At 45.0% G+C, this 17716-nt stretch overlaps 2 protein-coding genes across 8 annotated transcripts in view; one reads left to right on the plus strand and one right to left on the minus strand.

Annotated features, from left to right (window-relative positions):
• The first annotated feature begins 73 nt into the window (after window positions 1-73).
• VPS29 (VPS29 retromer complex component) lies at window positions 74-6414 on the plus strand. Of its 2 annotated transcripts, none has more exons than XM_007422737.4 (4): window positions 74-210; window positions 4173-4364; window positions 4967-5202; window positions 5999-6414. In XM_007422737.4, exons 1-4 carry the CDS (start codon window positions 208-210, stop codon window positions 6114-6116), a joined length of 549 nt encoding a protein of 182 aa, XP_007422799.1. In that variant the 5' UTR covers window positions 74-207; the 3' UTR covers window positions 6117-6414. The 2 variants fall into 2 exon arrangements, with proteins under 2 accessions (XP_007422799.1, XP_087991308.1); XM_088135182.1 differs by lacking the exon at window positions 74-210 and adding an exon at window positions 3222-3248.
• Window positions 6415-6459: 45 nt separating this feature from the next.
• KNTC1 (kinetochore associated 1) overlaps window positions 6460-17716 on the minus strand; it is a 43074-nt gene continuing 31817 nt past the window's right edge. For all 6 annotated transcript variants that reach the window (XM_088135163.1, XM_088135164.1, XM_088135165.1 and 3 more), the window contains 20 exons: window positions 17401-17490; window positions 16667-16838; window positions 16485-16543; window positions 15979-16195; window positions 15574-15647; window positions 14604-14814; window positions 13705-13814; window positions 13116-13165; window positions 12576-12654; window positions 12019-12137; window positions 11141-11276; window positions 10651-10746; window positions 9992-10048; window positions 9767-9821; window positions 8909-8972; window positions 8291-8420; window positions 8032-8121; window positions 7794-7936; window positions 7328-7418; window positions 6460-6936 (listed from right to left, as the gene is read on the minus strand). In XM_088135163.1, coding sequence (XP_087991289.1) covers window positions 6901-6936; window positions 7328-7418; window positions 7794-7936; window positions 8032-8121; window positions 8291-8420; window positions 8909-8972; window positions 9767-9821; window positions 9992-10048; window positions 10651-10746; window positions 11141-11276; window positions 12019-12137; window positions 12576-12654; window positions 13116-13165; window positions 13705-13814; window positions 14604-14814; window positions 15574-15647; window positions 15979-16195; window positions 16485-16543; window positions 16667-16838; window positions 17401-17490 — 2079 coding nt within the window. In that variant the 3' untranslated portion in view covers window positions 6460-6900. The remainder of the gene's footprint in view (window positions 6937-7327; window positions 7419-7793; window positions 7937-8031; window positions 8122-8290; window positions 8421-8908; window positions 8973-9766; window positions 9822-9991; window positions 10049-10650; window positions 10747-11140; window positions 11277-12018; window positions 12138-12575; window positions 12655-13115; window positions 13166-13704; window positions 13815-14603; window positions 14815-15573; window positions 15648-15978; window positions 16196-16484; window positions 16544-16666; window positions 16839-17400; window positions 17491-17716) is intronic.

Below are 17716 nucleotides of genomic sequence, written 5' to 3' on the forward strand. Positions count from 1 at the left end.
AGCGCCGCAGATGAAAGGCTGCAATCCCCGGATGTGATGAAGACCTCTACATTCCAGGCTGACAGGGGCGACGCCCCGCGTTCTCATACTGTAGTGGGCGCTTTTGTCTCCCCTCGCCTTCCGTAGTCGGTACTTCCGGAATTCTGGGTTTGGTTCACCGGAAGCGGCGGAGAGGGGGTCTGAAGGAGCGGCGCTGAAGGGGCCAAGATGGTGAGTCGTTCTGGGAGGGGGGCGATGAGGAGGGTGAGGGCCGAACGGGCCGGGGGCTGGCGTTGAAGCCCAGTCCGGGGTCGCCTCGCTGCCCGGGGCTGTAACGGCCGCGCTGCCCATCCCGGGGCCCCTCCAGATGCGTGGGACAACGACTCCCATCATCCCCACCAGGCATGAGGGGGTCGCAGCAGGGCAGTCGTGCCCTTGCTCTTCGCGGGGGGGCGCCGGGCTGGGCGGCCGAAGTCCGAGCTGCCAGGAGGCCCCTGGTCAAACCCGCTCCCGCCACGAATTCAGCCCTTTGGTGCGGCCCCGAATCGAGAAGGGCTTTTGCAGGCCGTACCTGGGCCCTGCTTGTACTGAACGGCGGCTCCCGGGAAGAGGACGCCGCTGTCGCTCCAGTTCGGCCCTCTCCAGAAATAGCGAAGCGAAGTCGCTCTCGATAAGCGTCCCTTTGGCTTCCGGCTCGGACCCGGCTTTGGCGTCTCTTTCTGCCCAGGGTGCTGAACGCCCCGAAGGGGCCCCTTTTCTGGGCTCGCCCGATGCCTGGAGCGGCAAACGAACCCGGAAGGCCCGGGGTGCCGCAGAACGCGTTTGGCTGCAGAAAGCCTTCCTGAGGGTGACGCTAACCAGGTTGGCGGGGGGGGGGGGGGAGGCGGTTGTGTGAAGGCAGCCTAGTCCAACGGGTCGTGCCGTGAATTCACTCTATTATTTCAGTGTCTCTCACAGCTGCAAACGGTTGATTGAGTGACTGGGCAGCCAGCAAGTCCTGTCGGGTTTGCGATGCTGGTTCGTGGCTTCTGCTGATAGCGCAGAGTGTAGGTTTCCCCAAAGTGGTGCCCCCTTGGATCCTTTGGGAGTGTTGTTCCCACAAACGTCAGCCACCGTGCCTAGTTTCTGGGAAGTGTGCAATCAGGGAAAGCCAGTGTAGCTTGCACAGAGCTAAAGGGTAAAACCTGCTAAAGGAGTTTTTTACTTACTTACTTGATGTCTATCTTATTTTTCATTCAGGTGCTCCTGTTGCAGAAATAATTCCGTTTTAATTTCAGGGGCCAAAACTGTGGTGCTTGTAATTTGTTGCGTATTAAAATGAAATATCTGTACAGTGTATCACAGTTTCAGTGTGGCACTTTGGCTTTCCCTAAAGGTTCGGTTGGGTAAGATTGGTGCTGCAGATCATTTTCTGGAACAGTTACTATTATTCCTTGAGAGCTTCTGAGTAGAAAGGCAAGATGCAGCTGAAATAATAGTACCTACAACAACAATATTCTTTCTGCTTCTTATTTTCAATTATGTTATTCCCAGCTAGTTGATTTACTTTACGTTTTTCTTTTGGGGGAATGGAGTTTCACACCTTCAGTGTACTGGTGCTTCTTCAGAAAAACAAATTGAAACAAATTAGGAAAGAGAAGGATAGACCTTTGCCCTCAAATCAATTGCACACTAATTCTAAATTCTGAACCTTTGGTTTCAGTGTTGCTTATTGCTTAGATTTTGCAGGGAGTCTAATTTTGGACATCATTTACAACTGTTTGGCATTTTAAAATAATGAATGTGTGATACTGTGTCCTGAGTCATTTTCTTGTCAAGTTAATAATATCTCAGTGAATTTTGCAATAAGAATGAGATCCAGTGGTTTCCCTTTATCTTCTGGCTTTCCTGCTTCACCTTCATAGTGGTTCTGATGATCTGCCTGCACGACGTAACTTACCTGCTTTCATGATATGTAAGGCAATAACTTATCTATCATGATGGTGCTTGGCTAACCCTGGGAAGTATTATGATGAATCTGTGAAATGAGCCACCATGTGTAACGTCATAATAGGGAAATTCTCTGGTGGAAATACTGTAATGATGAGGAGAAGCAAAAATAAGGGCCACTATTTATTTGTACAGGAAATTTTATCCGTGAAAGAGCATAATTGCAAAAAGGCAGTTGAGTCCTTTTTTATTCATTAAGCTGTTCATGGGGTGAGTGGGATCCATCTTATGCTGTAGCAATTATAGCAACATTTTGTATAGGATAAGAACTGGTTAGCTTCTGCAGGGTTCAGGAAGGCTAGTTTATGTGTATGTTTGCAGACATTCTCTGGGAATATCAGAAAAGTGTGAAACTGTAATTTTGGGTGTCAGTCATTTGAGAATTTTCATATACAAACAAGACAGTTTTTAGCCTTTATGGCTGCAAAGAAGCTTGAAAAGCTTGCAGCAATGCTTGGTAAAATCTTAAGATCCCAGCAGAAGAATAAGAATGCCTGAACTTGAGGATGAAGTTTCAGCACTCTCCCCGTCCATCTCTCTGAACAGAAATGAGGTATCAGCTCCAAGAGCCCTAGCAGTAAATTTGGAATGAGTTCTCATGATCCTTAAAATCCCAAGTGGAGTGAAACAGCAAGCAAGCTAAAAGCCGGTTTTTAGAAAATGTGATCTAAACAGATGTCTATGGTTATTCATAGTTTAATCTCCCAGGTCCTGTTTTTCACTTGACAGCTGTATGGAAATCATAAGCATGTTTCATTATATTTGTTCAGGATATTTTGGATCAGCTCCATCCCATGCTTTGCTACACAAAGAACCCTTTCCATCGCTAAAATGAGCAGAAATCTTTGTGGGCGAAGAGTCCAGAGTAACACATTGGAACTTGCATACCTGCTCTGCTCTGGTAGATTGTAAAATATATATGCAAAACGTTTGTGATTTATAGAATAACAATGGGGGGTTAAAACAGGAAACTGCTGGGGAAGCTGTTTCGATAATCCATATGGCATTACTTGCATAAATCAGATTTATTTTTAACATTTCCTTTGCTAACATTCAGATTTCATTGATGATTTGCCTATTAATTTGGCTTGAGATGTTTCCTTTTCTGTTGCTTTCTTTTTATTTAACACTGTTCATGTCTCACCCGTTTTTTTCCATTCCCATCTCCACCCCCGCTGCCCCACCCTTTGCTCTTGTCTGCAATCAACTTCTTCATCCAATAAGGCTGGGCACAGAGTAAGTTTGTTCATCTTGGCCTCTTGCTGACGATGGTGGTGGTGGTAGGTGACAACTCTTTTGGCTGCTTTAAAGGGTAGAATCCCATTTAAAGAACAGTATCTGGTCAATGGCTGATGATGTCAAAAGCCTTGCACTGTTTTGATAACTTTGCTCTAACTCTTGCTGGCTGGGGAATTCTGGCAGTTGAAGCCCACCCATCTTAAAGTTGCCAAGGTTGAGAAATAGTGCCCTAGATCCTCAAGGCACAATCTCCTCTCCCTCAGTGAAGCCAACCCTAGAGCCATGCTGTTGGCAGCTGCCATCGTGGAAAGGCAGAAAGTTGGGGATTGCCAACCTGCCCAGCAGTGGCACAGCCAACCAGCAAGGTACACTCGTGAAAATGCATGGGGTGCAAACACCCAGGCTTCCTTCTGGAATCCTGTAATAATTCATCAGAGGGCAACTGAGTGCAGAAGTGGGGCCCAGGGCCAATTCTCAAGCCTGCAGGAGTTGCTTTCTTTACTGGCCTGTGGGGCAAAAGGCGTGTATTTAAAACTTCAGAGCTTGAGATTTTTTCTGAAAGAGCAGCTATATACAATTCTTGCAAGTTTTCACTTGCAGTTAACCCAAGCTTCATGCGTGTTTAGTCAAATGGTTGTACACTGGAAGAAAAATAAAACTGGAGCAAGTTGCCTGTATTTTTTTTTTTAATTCAAAGAAACAATTTGGATTAAATCATTATTTTTACTTTCCTCCAGTCTAATATATCATCATTGTCATGATTTTATCTGCAGTGGAATCCAAGTAGTTTATATATTTTTTTTTAAATAAATACCCAATTGCAACAGGATTTGGAAATGCTCTTCTAGAAATTAGCAGGTCTGCCTTGATTTGAGCTACGTTTCGTATTACTCTCCAGTGCTGGAAAGTTTGTGGATGTGTGCCAGAACCTAAGTGCCCCTTCTGCCTTTCTCTCTTGTCGTAAGTTGGTGTTAGTGTTGGGAGACCTTCATATTCCTCACCGCTGTAACAGCCTGCCAGCTAAATTCAAAAAGCTGCTGGTTCCAGGGAAAATCCAGCACATTCTTTGCACCGGGAACCTCTGCACGAAGGAGAGCTATGACTACCTCAAGACCTTGGCTGGTGACGTTCACGTCGTTAGAGGAGATTTTGATGAGGTAATGACGTTTAATGAGGTTGCTGCGCACTGGGATTTCTCTCTGGGCATTTTATCAAGCTCTTCTTTATCCCTGATGGCTGAACTAGTTTTCTTCCGTATATATTCTGCAAGCCCTTGCGTATGTAGGCTCGCATTACTGTTTTCTTATCATTCACTGTCAGCCTTACTAAATGGACCAGACCAGGTAATCAACTTCATGGGAAAGTTAAAATTTATTTTATTGAGATTGGCTATAACAACAGAATTTTGCCAGTTTGTGCTGCACCTCCTCCCCCTTTTGTAGTTCAGTGGATTAGGGAGGTGTCTGCCTGAGCTGCTTCCAGATATTATCTTATAACCCAGGACTTAAGGAATGCTTCAGCCCCCTTTGTCTCGCTAACAGTTCCTGCATATTTCTATCAAGGTCCTCTTCTTTACTGTCTGCATTCACCAGGAGATGTCCTGGTTTACCCACTTTTGCTCGTTCATTACACGGTAGAATGCAGTTCTTTGAAGATTTGTCAGAATTGAAGATGGCATTTTCCTCTGGAATAGTGTAAGAGAATAACGGCAAAGGGCTTTTCTGCTTGTGTCATTTTCATGCTGTGTCTTCAATCCTAGAACTTGAACTACCCTGAACAGAAAGTGGTAACCGTCGGACAATTTAAGATCGGGCTGATCCACGGCCATCAAGTGATTCCCTGGGGTGATGTGGCCAGCCTTGCGCTGCTGCAGAGGCAGTTTGACGTCGACATCCTGATTTCAGGGCACACACACAAATTTGAGGCATTTGAACATGAAAATAAGTTCTACATTAACCCTGGGTCAGCAACAGGAGCCTACAGCGCTTTGGAAAAGTAAGTTATACATCACAAGGTACTGTTGACACAGGGATTGCCTTGATGCCCTGGAGATAAGGATGAGCTGAATTCCTAGTGGGTCTGTGAAGGCATCAGGTTAGGAAAGGCTGCATTACAGCTTGAATAATATGAAATTCTCAGTTCTTGTCCCTGGTTATAGAGGTTTACCATTTGCAGGAATTCTGCCCCCACCTGGGCTGCCAAATCCAAATGCCTAAGCTGCCTTATGTTAGGAATTCTTTCATTTCATAAATTGCTCCCTAGCGTGGATCTCGTGCCGTTGAGACTGAAATGGCTGAGGCTATAATAAGATTATTAATTAAAATGTGTTTTCTTTTGGTGAGAGTGCCACGGTTTGGATTGTTTCTTAAAAGAGGTGTGGAGATACTTCAGTTCATAGTCACTTGATGCTAGTAGGTGCAACTCCTAAAACCTTTCTTTCGTGATGCACCTAGGAAGGTGCTGAAAGGCAGCAGAGCCACAGCTGTAAACTGCTGGATTATGCCTAACGGGGAGGGGTTAGACTGCTGCTAGAAGAAGTCAACAGGATAGAGCGACCCCTCCAATTCTATAGGGCAGGACAACTCTACCATCCCTTCCTGCTAGCCATGCTGGCTGGGCTAACATCTGTGGGGCTGCAGGTTTCCCAGGCATAAATGTTCTGCACCCTGCTCCTCCCTACTCCTCAAGTGAAGTCAGTGGGGCTCTCAGCTCACCGTGGGTCAGACCCACAACCCCGGCTCCCGAGGCTGTTGACAAAATAACAGGTGGTCTTTTCCCGTTCCTTTCCCAGCAACATCACCCCTTCCTTCGTGCTGATGGATATCCAGGCTTCCACGGTGGTTACCTATGTTTATCAACTGATTGGCGATGATGTGAAAGTAGAAAGGATCGAGTACAAGAAGTCTTAAAAGCAAGCTGTCCTCGCCTAACATTTTCCAGTCTCTCTTTTTGCAACATGCACCCAACGGTCCGCAGCGTTTGCAGTCTTGTGAGTTTATGAGATGTCTTCTCTTACCCTGTCGTAGGCAACTAAGTTTACAACCCTCGACTTCTGACAAAGTCTGCCTTGGCTTGGCTTTTTTTAAAAAAATTTTTGGCCCCAAAAGTGGCTCCTGCTTGTAAATACTACTCAAAAGCGCACAGCAGAATTCTGCCTGTTCATGTGAACTGTTCCCAGTCTTGTAATAAATACTTGTTCAATTTCAATTTGATAAAGCTAACGTTATTTATGGCAGGCTTCCCATCCTGCTGCCTTTCAGATATGTTGGTCTGCGGCTTGGAGAGCATTAATTTAAAGAGCATTCAGTGGGCAAGACTGATTTATGCCTTAAACGTCAATGAAAGAGCAGGGAAGCCATGTTTTCATGGATTTATTTATTTATTTTTATTTATTATTAAAACATGGAGATTTATTTGTGTTTCTCCTTATATAAAACCATTTCATAGCTATTATAGTGTGGGACTCTCAAAGGGATACAGAGTGAGTTTGCCAAAAATATTTTCTATAAACACCCATGAAATGTGGGCATCTGTTTTGTGTGATAATTTTAACATATACCGAGAGAAATGACATATTGATAAAGTTAGTCTCACATGTAGAATTGGGATTAAAATCATACGTTTTATATATCCTGACAATGTTGTCCTGCAGAAAAAAGTGGGGGGGGAGAAAGGATCATCTTCTTTGGGGATTTACCGCAGAGTTTGTGCCAGCTCACTGAAGTACATCTGGAGGGGGATAAAAAGTTACCAAGGTAAGATCCCTTCCAAGAAATAAAGATAAATTTCCTTTAGAATAATGTTATAACGAGATTATGACAACAACAACAAATAATAGTTTTTGTTCTGAGCAAAAGGCAAAGTGAAATTGATGAGTTCTAAAGCAAGAGCAAAATCTGAATCATGCGATCCTTGCTTTTCCCGGGCGATGGGAGTATTAATCTTTTGTTAGAGGCTTCTCATACACCAAGAAAATAGTTCACCAATTACTGGGTTGGACAACCAGGAAGATTCTAAGAAATTTTAGCCAAGGTGGGGCTTTTTTGGCAGAAAAACAGTAGAATAGCACGATTTTTCTGAATAGGCCTTTCAGGGTGTTCTAAAATGCACAATTAAGTACCTTCACAACCTCAGAAGCGGTCTGTCTTGGCGGGAGAGGGGTCTCAGATTTCTGAAGATATTCTGTTATCAGAGATGCCGCGTCATCCATTCTGCATAGCCACGAAAGAAGCAGGCAAGGGGTTAGGAGTAGACATCTTAATTTGGCCCAGGCAAAGGGAGGAAAAACAGACGTTTCCACAGAAGAGCCCTCTGTTTTCCTTGATTATAATTTAGGGGTTATAGGAAAGTTAAGCTTCCCAGAAAAAAATTCCCCAGACAGCTGTGAATTAACTTGGTACATACCATATTGTAGGGGGAAAAGAGTGGGGGGAGTGCGAAGTCCACTGCCCCGAGCTTCTGACTGAAAGGCGTGATATAAATCTAATAAAGAACTGGGGAGCAGTGACTTCAGATGTGTCCTTTCCTCTCCCGTACAAAAACCGAACGGAAAGAGCAAGAAATCCAGGAATTCTCCCTTTGCCTACCTGTTCTTCGCTACAAGTTTCTCAACCAGGCCTTTCACTTGGCCAGGACGCCTTTCCTGCAACTTTAATAACGGGAAATATTTGACCTCTGCCAAGTCCTTTTCTGCCTCGTGGAGGATGTAGTCCAGGGTTAAACTCCTCACCTGCAAAGCAGCGGGAAAGTTACACAAGCTACAGCTCTGCGAGATGAGCTGTCTTGCCAGGTCGCCCTCGGCCTGAATTTGGGGCAGGATCTCACCTGGGAAGCAACACCAGCGGCCTCCCCCAGGCTCAGGTGCTCTTCCGTCTGCTGCAGTACCAGCTCGAGGTCAGATGAGGACAGGAAGCCCTGGAGTGGGAAAACAGGGTCAGTTCTCTTCAAACTCCCTACGAAATCACGTCACGTTATGGAAGCGCTCTTGGATCTCACGACATTAGAATGTCAAGAGTCTGGGAATTGCGATCGCCGCCCATCAGGAGAGGCGCCCGGTGGGGAAGACGTGCATCTCGTCACTCGCCTGAATCTGTTGGGCTCTTTTCTCCAGCTGCGGAATCAGCAGAAGGCACCCTAAAGCCAAAGCCACCAGGCCTAGCTGGGTGTACCGCTTCGCAATCCCCATTAAATCCAGATCTGCCAGGACTGGACACCTTGTGGAGGCGGGAAATGGTTACGTTAGCTATGGTCTTGCCACAGGATAATCAACCAGCCAAAGATCTCTAAGCAGAAAAGCTGCTGCTTTGAGTTCTCGCTTGTGCTGCTTTGCTTTATCATAACCCTGTTTTCCATGGGCAGCTGACTGAAGTCATAAAAGGGACTGCAAAGAGGCGATGAAACTGGATTTTTTAAAAAATGTTCCCATATGTTAACAACTCTTGGCAGATAAAGAGTCTGCTGACCAAGAACAGCTCACTTTTTATTACTGACAGTGTTTGAGACAGGGGAGCACAGACAAAGGACCGTTGTTTTCTGCCGTGTTAGGTGTACTAATGTGTTACACAGGAGCGCAGTAAAAAAAACGATAGAAATGAAATGATCCATTCCGTCACATTCTTGCATATGGAATCTCTCTCCCCATTTTCAGTTATTACAAACATTTTATATCTTGTTGTCCCCCCCAGAATGTTCTTCTGCTTACATCAGTAGTGTCTTGAAAGTCCCGCAACAGTCTTCCAGTTGATCAGGATCTGGCAGACCTAAAGCTTTAAAAACAAAAAGAGGTGCAAAGGGAGAAGATCTCCATGGTGAGAGAAGTAACTCCGCTCTAAGACTGTTTCCCACAGTGGCTGATCAGAGCCCCCCAGGAAGTCCAGAAGCAGATGCCTGGAAACACCAGTCGCTTCAGCAGCTCACCCACTTGGTCTGCAGATATCCCTGCTCAGAACAGAGGGGCTGCTATTTCTCTTGGTATCCTGCACTCCCTTTCCAGAGTTTATCCAACTCCCTTTCCGGCCCCTTGGTCCGGGGTTTAGGGTCCCGTCTTCTATGGCTTTAAAACCAACTGTTCATTGCACACAGAATCTTTTTGTTTCAAATACCCTGGCAATCAGTTTCAGCCAAGTATTGCATCAAGCAAAGTGCTTACAGAGTCACTCCTTACCACACTCCTGCGATCATACGACTCTGGGTGGTGAACAGAAACTTTAAACAAAAAACACCCACAGCATGATTATCATAATTATGATACAAACATTAAAACCAACAATTTAATGGGAGCTCCTGCAGGATTCCTGTGTCCTTCTCCCAAATAATTAAATAAAAAGCTGCTTGGAAGAGCTCCTGGAAGCCAGAAATGTTGGGACCAAGCTAGTTTCCTGCAGAAACCTGTTCCATAATGTGGGGGTTATCGTGCAGAAACGCCTCTTGGCCTTTAGCCTGGGTGGGGGGTCTGCAAATGGGGTTCTGGATTTATGCCATCAATTCTTTTAAAGCATCATTTTTCATGTGATGGATTGTGGCATGAAGTTAACAAAAAGACCAAAACGACAAAGCTCACCAGAAAGAATTGGAGCCAGAATGACGCTCTGCCAGGCTCGGCTATAATTTGGAATCTGTAGAAAGTTGAAATGCATCTTAAAATGCCAGAGAACAAACTTAACAAATTAGTGAATTGTAAAACTTGCCAACCCCTTTCTGTTGGTGAATTTATGATTATTTCATTAAAATAAAAGAGAAAGTAATTAGAAAGCATCTGTACTGGGCATGGTAGAAATTTACGCACCGGCCATAAGGAATAAATGCCAGAAGTCTCCATTAAAACTTTCCTCAAATAGTGGACCTGAAACACAATAGATTAAAATATGTGAATAGCATCTTACTGAACACAAAAACCTGTCTGAGTTATTTTCCCCTTTGCGTAGTGTTTGGACTGCTTGGTGGGGGTGTGGGAGGAGTCATTAAGCAAGTTTTGGTTGCAATAATCCTATATGCAGATCCACCTAACTTACAGTCAGTAAAAGAAGGTGGTGCTAATAAGCTTACAATCTAAAATTATACAATGCAAAAATTAAACAGGATCAGGAAAGAAAAGGAAAGGAAAACAGTATCTAGGCAGCTGTTCTTAACATTAGAAGGGACTTAGAATAACCAGCTAATAGTTATAAGAGAGAAAAAGCTGATCATTGTCAACCTTTCTTAGCTAAGCAGGTGACAAAACTCTATGTAAATAATCTTCTTCTTAAAAAGAGAAAGTACACCTCTGCCCATCTTAATGATTTTTTTTTTCATTGCCCCCCCTCTAAACATACCAAATTTAAGCAAATGCAACTAAAAACCTGCACAGGCATAGATAGTTTTTCTCATTCTGCAGCACAATAGAGTACTCAGCATTTGTTACTGCTTAATAATCCTTCCCGGGAAAAAAGAAAGAAAGGGCCTTACCATTTTGAAGCACATTAGCTTGTGTAGCAACCCATTCCAGAGCACAGGGTCATGCACCTTGTATTCCAAGCAAAGCTCGGCCACCAGTTTTACTGCCTGAAAATGGATGATTTAAAAAAAAACCAACAACAACCAAATTTTCTCCTAAGGAAAACATGTATAACTTTTGAGATTCTTTTTTCTGTTCATCGATAATTGGTAAACTAAAATAGAGTCTGTGGCTTAATTGTCTTAAGGCTTATCTTTGACTGCCATGTCAGAACAGTACATTTCTGTTTCTGACCTCCCATGTACAGTGCTGTGAATTTGAAAACAAAAAGATGGCTGTTTCTGTGCTAACGAACTCACAAATGTGATGTTACTGAAAGCCAGCTTCTCGTGTGGGTCCCTCCTATCTGACAGGATATTACAAGAATGTGGCAAAGCGCAGACTGAATACATATTCTGTATAGTTCCTCTCTCACCTATCCCCCTACCCCAGCAGCATCACCTTGGGTTCATGACTGTGGTTTTTCCACAGCCCTTTAATCATGCCTTCCTTCGGTGTCCTATGGAAGGATTCATAGGTGTAAGGAATATTCAGAACTTCCAGCTCTGCGAGGTAAACAAAGCATTTCATAAAGTTCCTGTTAAGGAGCAGAAACATGGAATGTTGTATGAATGGCAAGAGAGGTTTATAAGACAGTTATCTTAACTGGTTAATGTAAAATGGATGACTCTTTTGATTTCTGCAGAAATGAAAGAGACAGAATCAGCAATAGGGGAAGGTTACAAGCATCTACACCATCGTAGAAGTTGAACTGAGCTAGGTAAGGACCAGAATTTGCAAGGGGTAGTCTACAGTAGTGATTTTCCCTCCCTGATACTGTATCAGTGGACTCCTCTTAAAATCCATTAAAACATTAAAATTATATTCCGTGATTGGGATCCAGTTGGCCCAGTGGCCACCCAGTGCAGCCTAGTCAAAGAGACTCGGGCTAAACTTTACTGAGCAACCTTAAGCCAGCCGTTAATTCCCAGACAAAGAACCGAGTTGTTAGGAAGATAAAGATAATAATACTTTCATCACTGAACTCCCTGGGGGAACAGCTGGAGGCAAAAACAGGATGGGGAAAGTGCCCGTGCCTTCTGGAATGGGCATCAACAATAACTAGATCAACACGTTGCATTGAACCGTAATTTCCTTTAATACAGTCTACTGAACTCAGGTTCTAAGCTAACTAGAGTTCATACCTACAGTCAGTTAGCTATCTAGCCAACACCCCCTGAAAAAAACCCAGATTACAGCTTCACGTGGTGCCTGAGCCCAGCCTATGGGTTTTTGGAAAACGTAACCAAGCTCATCACGAACGGGAGAAGACACCTTACCTGACTTTCTTGATAGGCTTTCTGAAGAGCGATTCAACAGCTGCTGGATCTGCCAGGAAGAGCAGACACTGGAGGGCTCGGCTCCTGTGTGCGAAGGTCAACTGGTTGACCCCTATGGGCTGAAACAGAGAGGAATAACACATCTTTTGGGGTTTTTTGTTTTACACCAACTCTTTATTCGGCCTGTCATTGAATGGGGTGGGTGTTTGTGGAGAGAAACAGGCAGATCAACCTGGGACGTATGCTTCTCAAATTGTAGCTTATCCACAGCGCCCTTTAGGACTAAAGGGAGTTTTAATTGTAGTAAATGTTATAACAGGGAAGAACATTCTTCTAGGTATGAAGTAAACTGTCCAGAATTTGATTTTTTTTTATTTGCTACTTTTAGGGGCTGCAGCCGCTGCGAATTTTAAATGTTATTCATAAGTAGGCCTGCATCACACTCCATAGATTCGCTATTCCATAGATTTGACTATTAGAATTTTCTTCCAAATTTTGGACACTCGTGGAGCAAATACTATTTCAAAAGGTTAATTAATTATAGTATAGGAACTTACAGATGTTGCAGATACTGCACATTCATAAAGAATCCTTAACTGGTTATCTGCTGGGTAAAGCTGAAGAAGATATATGACTCTGCAGAAACAAAATCAGTATTTTCTTTTTTAACAAACCGCCCCGTCTTGATGATCATTTTTTCCATGTATAATAGAAGGTGCAAACCGCTTTCCCCCCTCCCTCAAGATTGTAAGTTTATGGTAAACCCAGATGCCTTGTCTAGCCAAACTCTGATCAACGGAATCCTTCCTTTTTCCCCCTTTCTGATCCTATATTTATACATGCAGTCCTGTGATTTTAAATTAAGTTTTAAAAAAAGATACAAGCACAAAGAATGACAATTATTTTCAATCCCATGGTTTGGAGACTGCCAAGATCTTTTTTCCACCCCGCTATATCTGGTAAAACAGCAGTACATCCTATTTGCCAGACTGCGTCCCAAGAGAGGTTGGGAACTTGCACCCTCAGGGCTACCAATTTCCTTGCACTGTTGAAAGAAACATGCCCGCACAGCCTCGCACCAGAACACCATGGCTTACCGCTTCAAGTCTTCATCTTTTTGAATGTTTTCAGAATCCTCAGAAGCCGTCTTTGAAAACGCAAAAGAAAAGCAGAAAACACTGATTTGGGGAAGCTGAACAAAGGCAATTAAATGAAGGATGTTCTTCCTTGGAAGACCACCTCTACTTCTCAAATGTAATAAGCAGGTGATTGCCAGAAAGTGGGCCAAATGACTTTGCCTCTTCTGTGCCAAGCCAAGACCCTCCCCCTAAGCAGGCGTACAGTTTTTCTAATTAAGCCTCCTGGAGTAGAAGCTCTGATCCATTTTACAACATTTTCAAGTAACTTTTGCTATTAGGTAGGTTAAACGCATAGGCATATAATGGCTGAACGTTTATAAAAGTTTTCTGCCTGGGTGTGAGCTACAACATGAAAGCTGGCGTTAGTCCGAAAAGGTGCTAGCAGACTCCTGAGGTTCGGCTGGATGTGGTGATGAGTGCCACTGCAGCTGGCAAGCCTAGCAGAGTGAAGATACCCTGCAGCCGCTCCTAATCCTGAAGGCAAGAGGGAGCTGTCCTTGGTACCACCTCAGAACACCTGGCTAGCAAGAGGAGGAGCTGAGCTTACATCTGTGGGGAGGACATTCAGACACAGCCACCTCTCCAACAGCATGTCCAAGATTTTCTTCAGATCCAAGTTGTTAATTTGAGCTATTTCTTTTGCAGCACCATGGATATCTACCCAGAGAAAAAGATTTTTTTTAAGAACAGAGTCTTCCTTTGCCCACTTCTACTCCCTTCACATGCCCCATATTTGACTTCCTATCAACATTTCCATACAGCAGCGACTTGGAGGCTTCAACATACTCAAGGAGCCCATTCAACAAGAGCAGAGGAATCCCAAGATGGGCCTAAATACTCTGTCTGCACTCCATGAGGCCTAGCAGAGGAACCAGGGCAGAATCAGATGCCAGTCCCTTGGCACCCTCTGCCCTAGATGGATCGGTGCCACCCAGCCCATTTGAACAGGGGCAGCACCAGGTTAAACTTCAGAAGGCAGAAAGGAACAGAAAGATCAACTGACACAGGAGAACGCTCCAGGAATACGTCTACTTGAGAGCAGCCCTGCACAGCTGAAACCTTGCAGTCAGATCAGGTTTAATGAAGACCACCTGCATTGGAGGAGGGTAGCTCTGGCCAATATTCACAGCTGTCTTTGTGAGAGCAGCATCTGTATCTTGTGCTAAGGTAATGCTAGCGGCCCTTCCCATTGGATTGGCCGACAGACCTCCGCAATTTCTAACTCTGCTGCCTGGAGGCCAGCTTTTGCTTGCTTTTTGCCCTCTGAAACCTCAAGACTTGTTTGACTTCTGTCTGACTGTCTTCCTGATTACGCTTCTGTGGAACTCTGTGCCGCCTGTGAGTGACGTTTACGTGTACTTCTTCTCTGGCCTGGGGAAAGGGGCATGTCCTGGGTGCCTGACTATTGGAAGTTAGTTCTCGCCAAGGGGCAGAGGTTGAGCTTACCTGGGTAATCTCTCCCAGTTGGATTTTGGATTCTCTCAGCGATGCTGCTGTGCTGATAAAGCAGAATGATCAGGTTGGCAGGTTTGCCGAGGAGCTTCTGATAGTCCTCGGAGTTCAGCTTCTGGGCTGCCAAGACAGCTTCTGTGGCTGATTTCTGGTGCTGCAGTTGCAGTTTCTTTAGGTGCGCCTGGGCCTTCTCACGAGAGCCGTCCTTCGAGCAGAAGGGAGAACGTTCGTTTGCACGCCTGCTATTGGGACCGCACCTCCGCCACGCCGATAGTCACCTTTGCTTCCCAGCACCCCCTTTTCTCAGCCGCTCAGGGGAAGAGCTGAGACAGCCCACCCAACTCAGGAGGGACCAGCTGTATTCTCTGAATTGTCTTCCTCGTTCAGCCATGAAACACTGGAATAGTTTAAAACTGTAGGCCTATATTTGTTTGCCCTTTTTTCTTCATCACCTATGTGTCTGCAGGAAGACACCGGTGGTGTCTCCTAAGTACCGGACGGAACCTACTGAAGGTGGTGCGTTTTATGAACAAACGGGAACTAGCAAACTGCCTAAAACTGAACTGCATAATGGCATTGTTGCAAAGGAGATGGCAGCAAACGGGTGGCTGTGTAGCGCTCTGGTGGAGACTCTCTCTGTAACCCCGCAAGCGTCTGAGGGTGGAGGGGTGTGCATGTGTGAGTGGGGGAGTGCGGCGAAGTCTCAGTGGCAGAGGATACGTGCACTTGAAGCAGCTAAACATCCAAAGCAGCCCACAGGAGAGGAAGCTAAATTCAGTTGTTCCCAGGGAAGGAAACACAAGTCTGCTAGGATTCCTAGTGCCCCGTTCCCGGATTGTTTCTTCGCCCCCCGCAGAGTAGAATAGAGCAGTGATAGTGAACAGTTCGTATGACATATGCATGTGCGCGATTCAAAGCTGTTCTTTAAATATACGCAAAGGGTTTGTGATGCGGGACTCAGTACCGTCACTGTTGTATTCTTCAGCCACTTTTCTGCTAAGCTGAGGCATATTTTCAAAGTCTGGACCTTGGTGGGCCCTGGAGGCAAAGAGGGGAAAAGAGTTAAATTCACCATCCACAGTCCCCTGCGTGAGTCTCCGTTCCCGGCCCGTCCAGAGAGACAGGCCGCCAGATGCCAAAGACACAAATTGCAGGAGCCTGGAGACCTGCCATGAATAACGGTTGGCTTCATAAGGATATATAGTTAAGAGGATGGATCTCGTGCAAAGCCAAGAAGTGATTTTGTTTTGGCTTAGTCTGCCGAGGGAATCCGGCCAACGGTGGGTTATTCAGTAAAGGGGAGGCCGTGGCTTAACCCAGCTTTGAAAGACCCTTAAACCAGCACCCCTGTCAGAGAGCAGTCACCAACCTGTCGGAAGCTCCTGAGCTATTTTGTGGGCAAGGGCTATAGCCCACTCTGGGTTCGTGATCAACAGCAAGTAAGACTGAACAGCCTGTGTGGGTTTCTCAGCTTTCTTGTCGGCTAGCCACAACTGCCCACTGCTCGTTGTTGCCAACAGGTTTGGTTTCAGCTGCTCTTGAAAGATGCGGTTAGCTGCCGACACGTGGAGGATATCCAGGGAAACCTTGTCAAAAGTAAACAGAGCAGCGTACTGGCACGGTAAGCAGGATTTGCCACAAAGTGACCGCGTCAATCAGCTACATCCTTTTTCAGTAAACTTCATTTTAAATCTCCTTTCAGCGACTGACTGAAGCGCCAGTTTCAGCTGGAAAGGATTTGGCCAAAGCAGGGTTTTCCTACTAAGTTTCTACTGAAGAGGCCTCAACCACAAGCATGTTTCTCCGCCCTTCCATTTCAGCTTTTGTGCTTGCTAATCCGGTGACTTAAAAGAACAAAAACATAGACCTCGTTACCTTCATGACTTTGCATATCAAAAGCAGCTTTGGGAAGGATTCCTCATTGATTTCTGCAGCTGTAAAAAAAAAAAGATCAGCAGTGAGTTGGGGAACAAGTTAATGCTCAAAATGCAGCTCTCTCGTATGAAGAAATGTTTAAAGAATCCCTTTCTAAATACTTTTTATAAAAGCACACTCACAAATAATCTTCCAGAAGCACTGTGAAGTTCTAAAAAAGATCAGATGGAAAGGCAGTCGGGTTTGAGCAGCTGGGGACAGACAGACAGCCTGGTCAAAGGCATACTGCTGTTCCAGATCGCCAGGAGGAGAAACTCTTTTATAGGATTTCAAGTGTTTTAGGAGCATGGTGGCCTGGAAGGAACAGACAGACCAAACAGAAGGTTAGTTTCTTCCCCGGGGCTCGCTTTTTAGAAGCTGCGCCTACACGTTCAGTCCCAAACACGAACCACTGAATAATGTTACACTCAACATCTGTGCAGCCTAGTTCTCTAATGGAACACACAGACCAGCATTCCTGGGACGAAAGATGGTTTTCAGATATTCACAGCCCCAGTAGGTAGACCAGACTAGGAAATGAACTCCAAAGAAAGACCAGAACTACGCTTTATTAAGATTGGCTATCATAACAGGCTCTTGCAAGCCTGATTGTGCTCCTTACAGTCCAGTGGATTAGGGAAGTGTTTATCTGAGCCTCTTCGAAATGTTATCTCATCCTGGACTTTAAAAATGTTTCGGCCCCCTTTTGCCTAGGTAACAGTTCCCGCATATTTCTATCAAGGTCATCTTCTGTACTCTACAAATAAACATTTTGGTGGGTTTTAGAGGTTGCCTTCAAACTGAATGAGCTGAAATGTGGATGCCCTTTACAAAATGCCCAGCTGCCAGTCCTACAGTAAAACCATCCTTCTCTTACCCAGTTCAGGGGGAGGCCTGTGGCTTGCCCTCCAGCTCTTTCGATCACCGTCAAAAGACTTTCAATGGTTTCATAGTCATACGGATCAACCTGTTTCACCAATCAAAAGCAAGGGAGAAACCAAAGTAGAATAATCAATGATTTTCAGAATATAAAGCTTCTTTCATCCCTTAACTCATCCCTTAACTTTGGCTAGGGGATCCCACATCCTACCCTCTCAGCACCACCATCCTCAAGCACAAATATCTCCTGCCCTTCCCTCTGTTGGCCTTTGTCACCATTTGTATTCACCAGGTTCACATAACTATGCTTTGGA

The sequence above is a fragment of the Python bivittatus genome, unplaced genomic scaffold, assembly GCF_059951505.1.
Source record: "Python bivittatus isolate LINGU-HERP-01145 unplaced genomic scaffold, Pbiv_v1 ctg000100_np1212, whole genome shotgun sequence".
In the NCBI taxonomy this organism is placed as follows: Eukaryota; Metazoa; Chordata; class Lepidosauria; order Squamata; family Pythonidae; genus Python; species Python bivittatus.

What these genes read in the sequence shown, in the direction of transcription:
- VPS29 (XM_088135182.1), top strand. An exon ending in TTAGAGGAGATTTTGATGAG is followed by an intron (nt 4,365 to 4,966) that starts GTAATGACGTTT and finishes CTTCAATCCTAG; the next exon opens with AACTTGAACTACCCTGAACA. An exon ending in GCCTACAGCGCTTTGGAAAA is followed by an intron (nt 5,203 to 5,998) that starts GTAAGTTATACA and finishes TTCCTTTCCCAG; the next exon opens with CAACATCACCCCTTCCTTCG.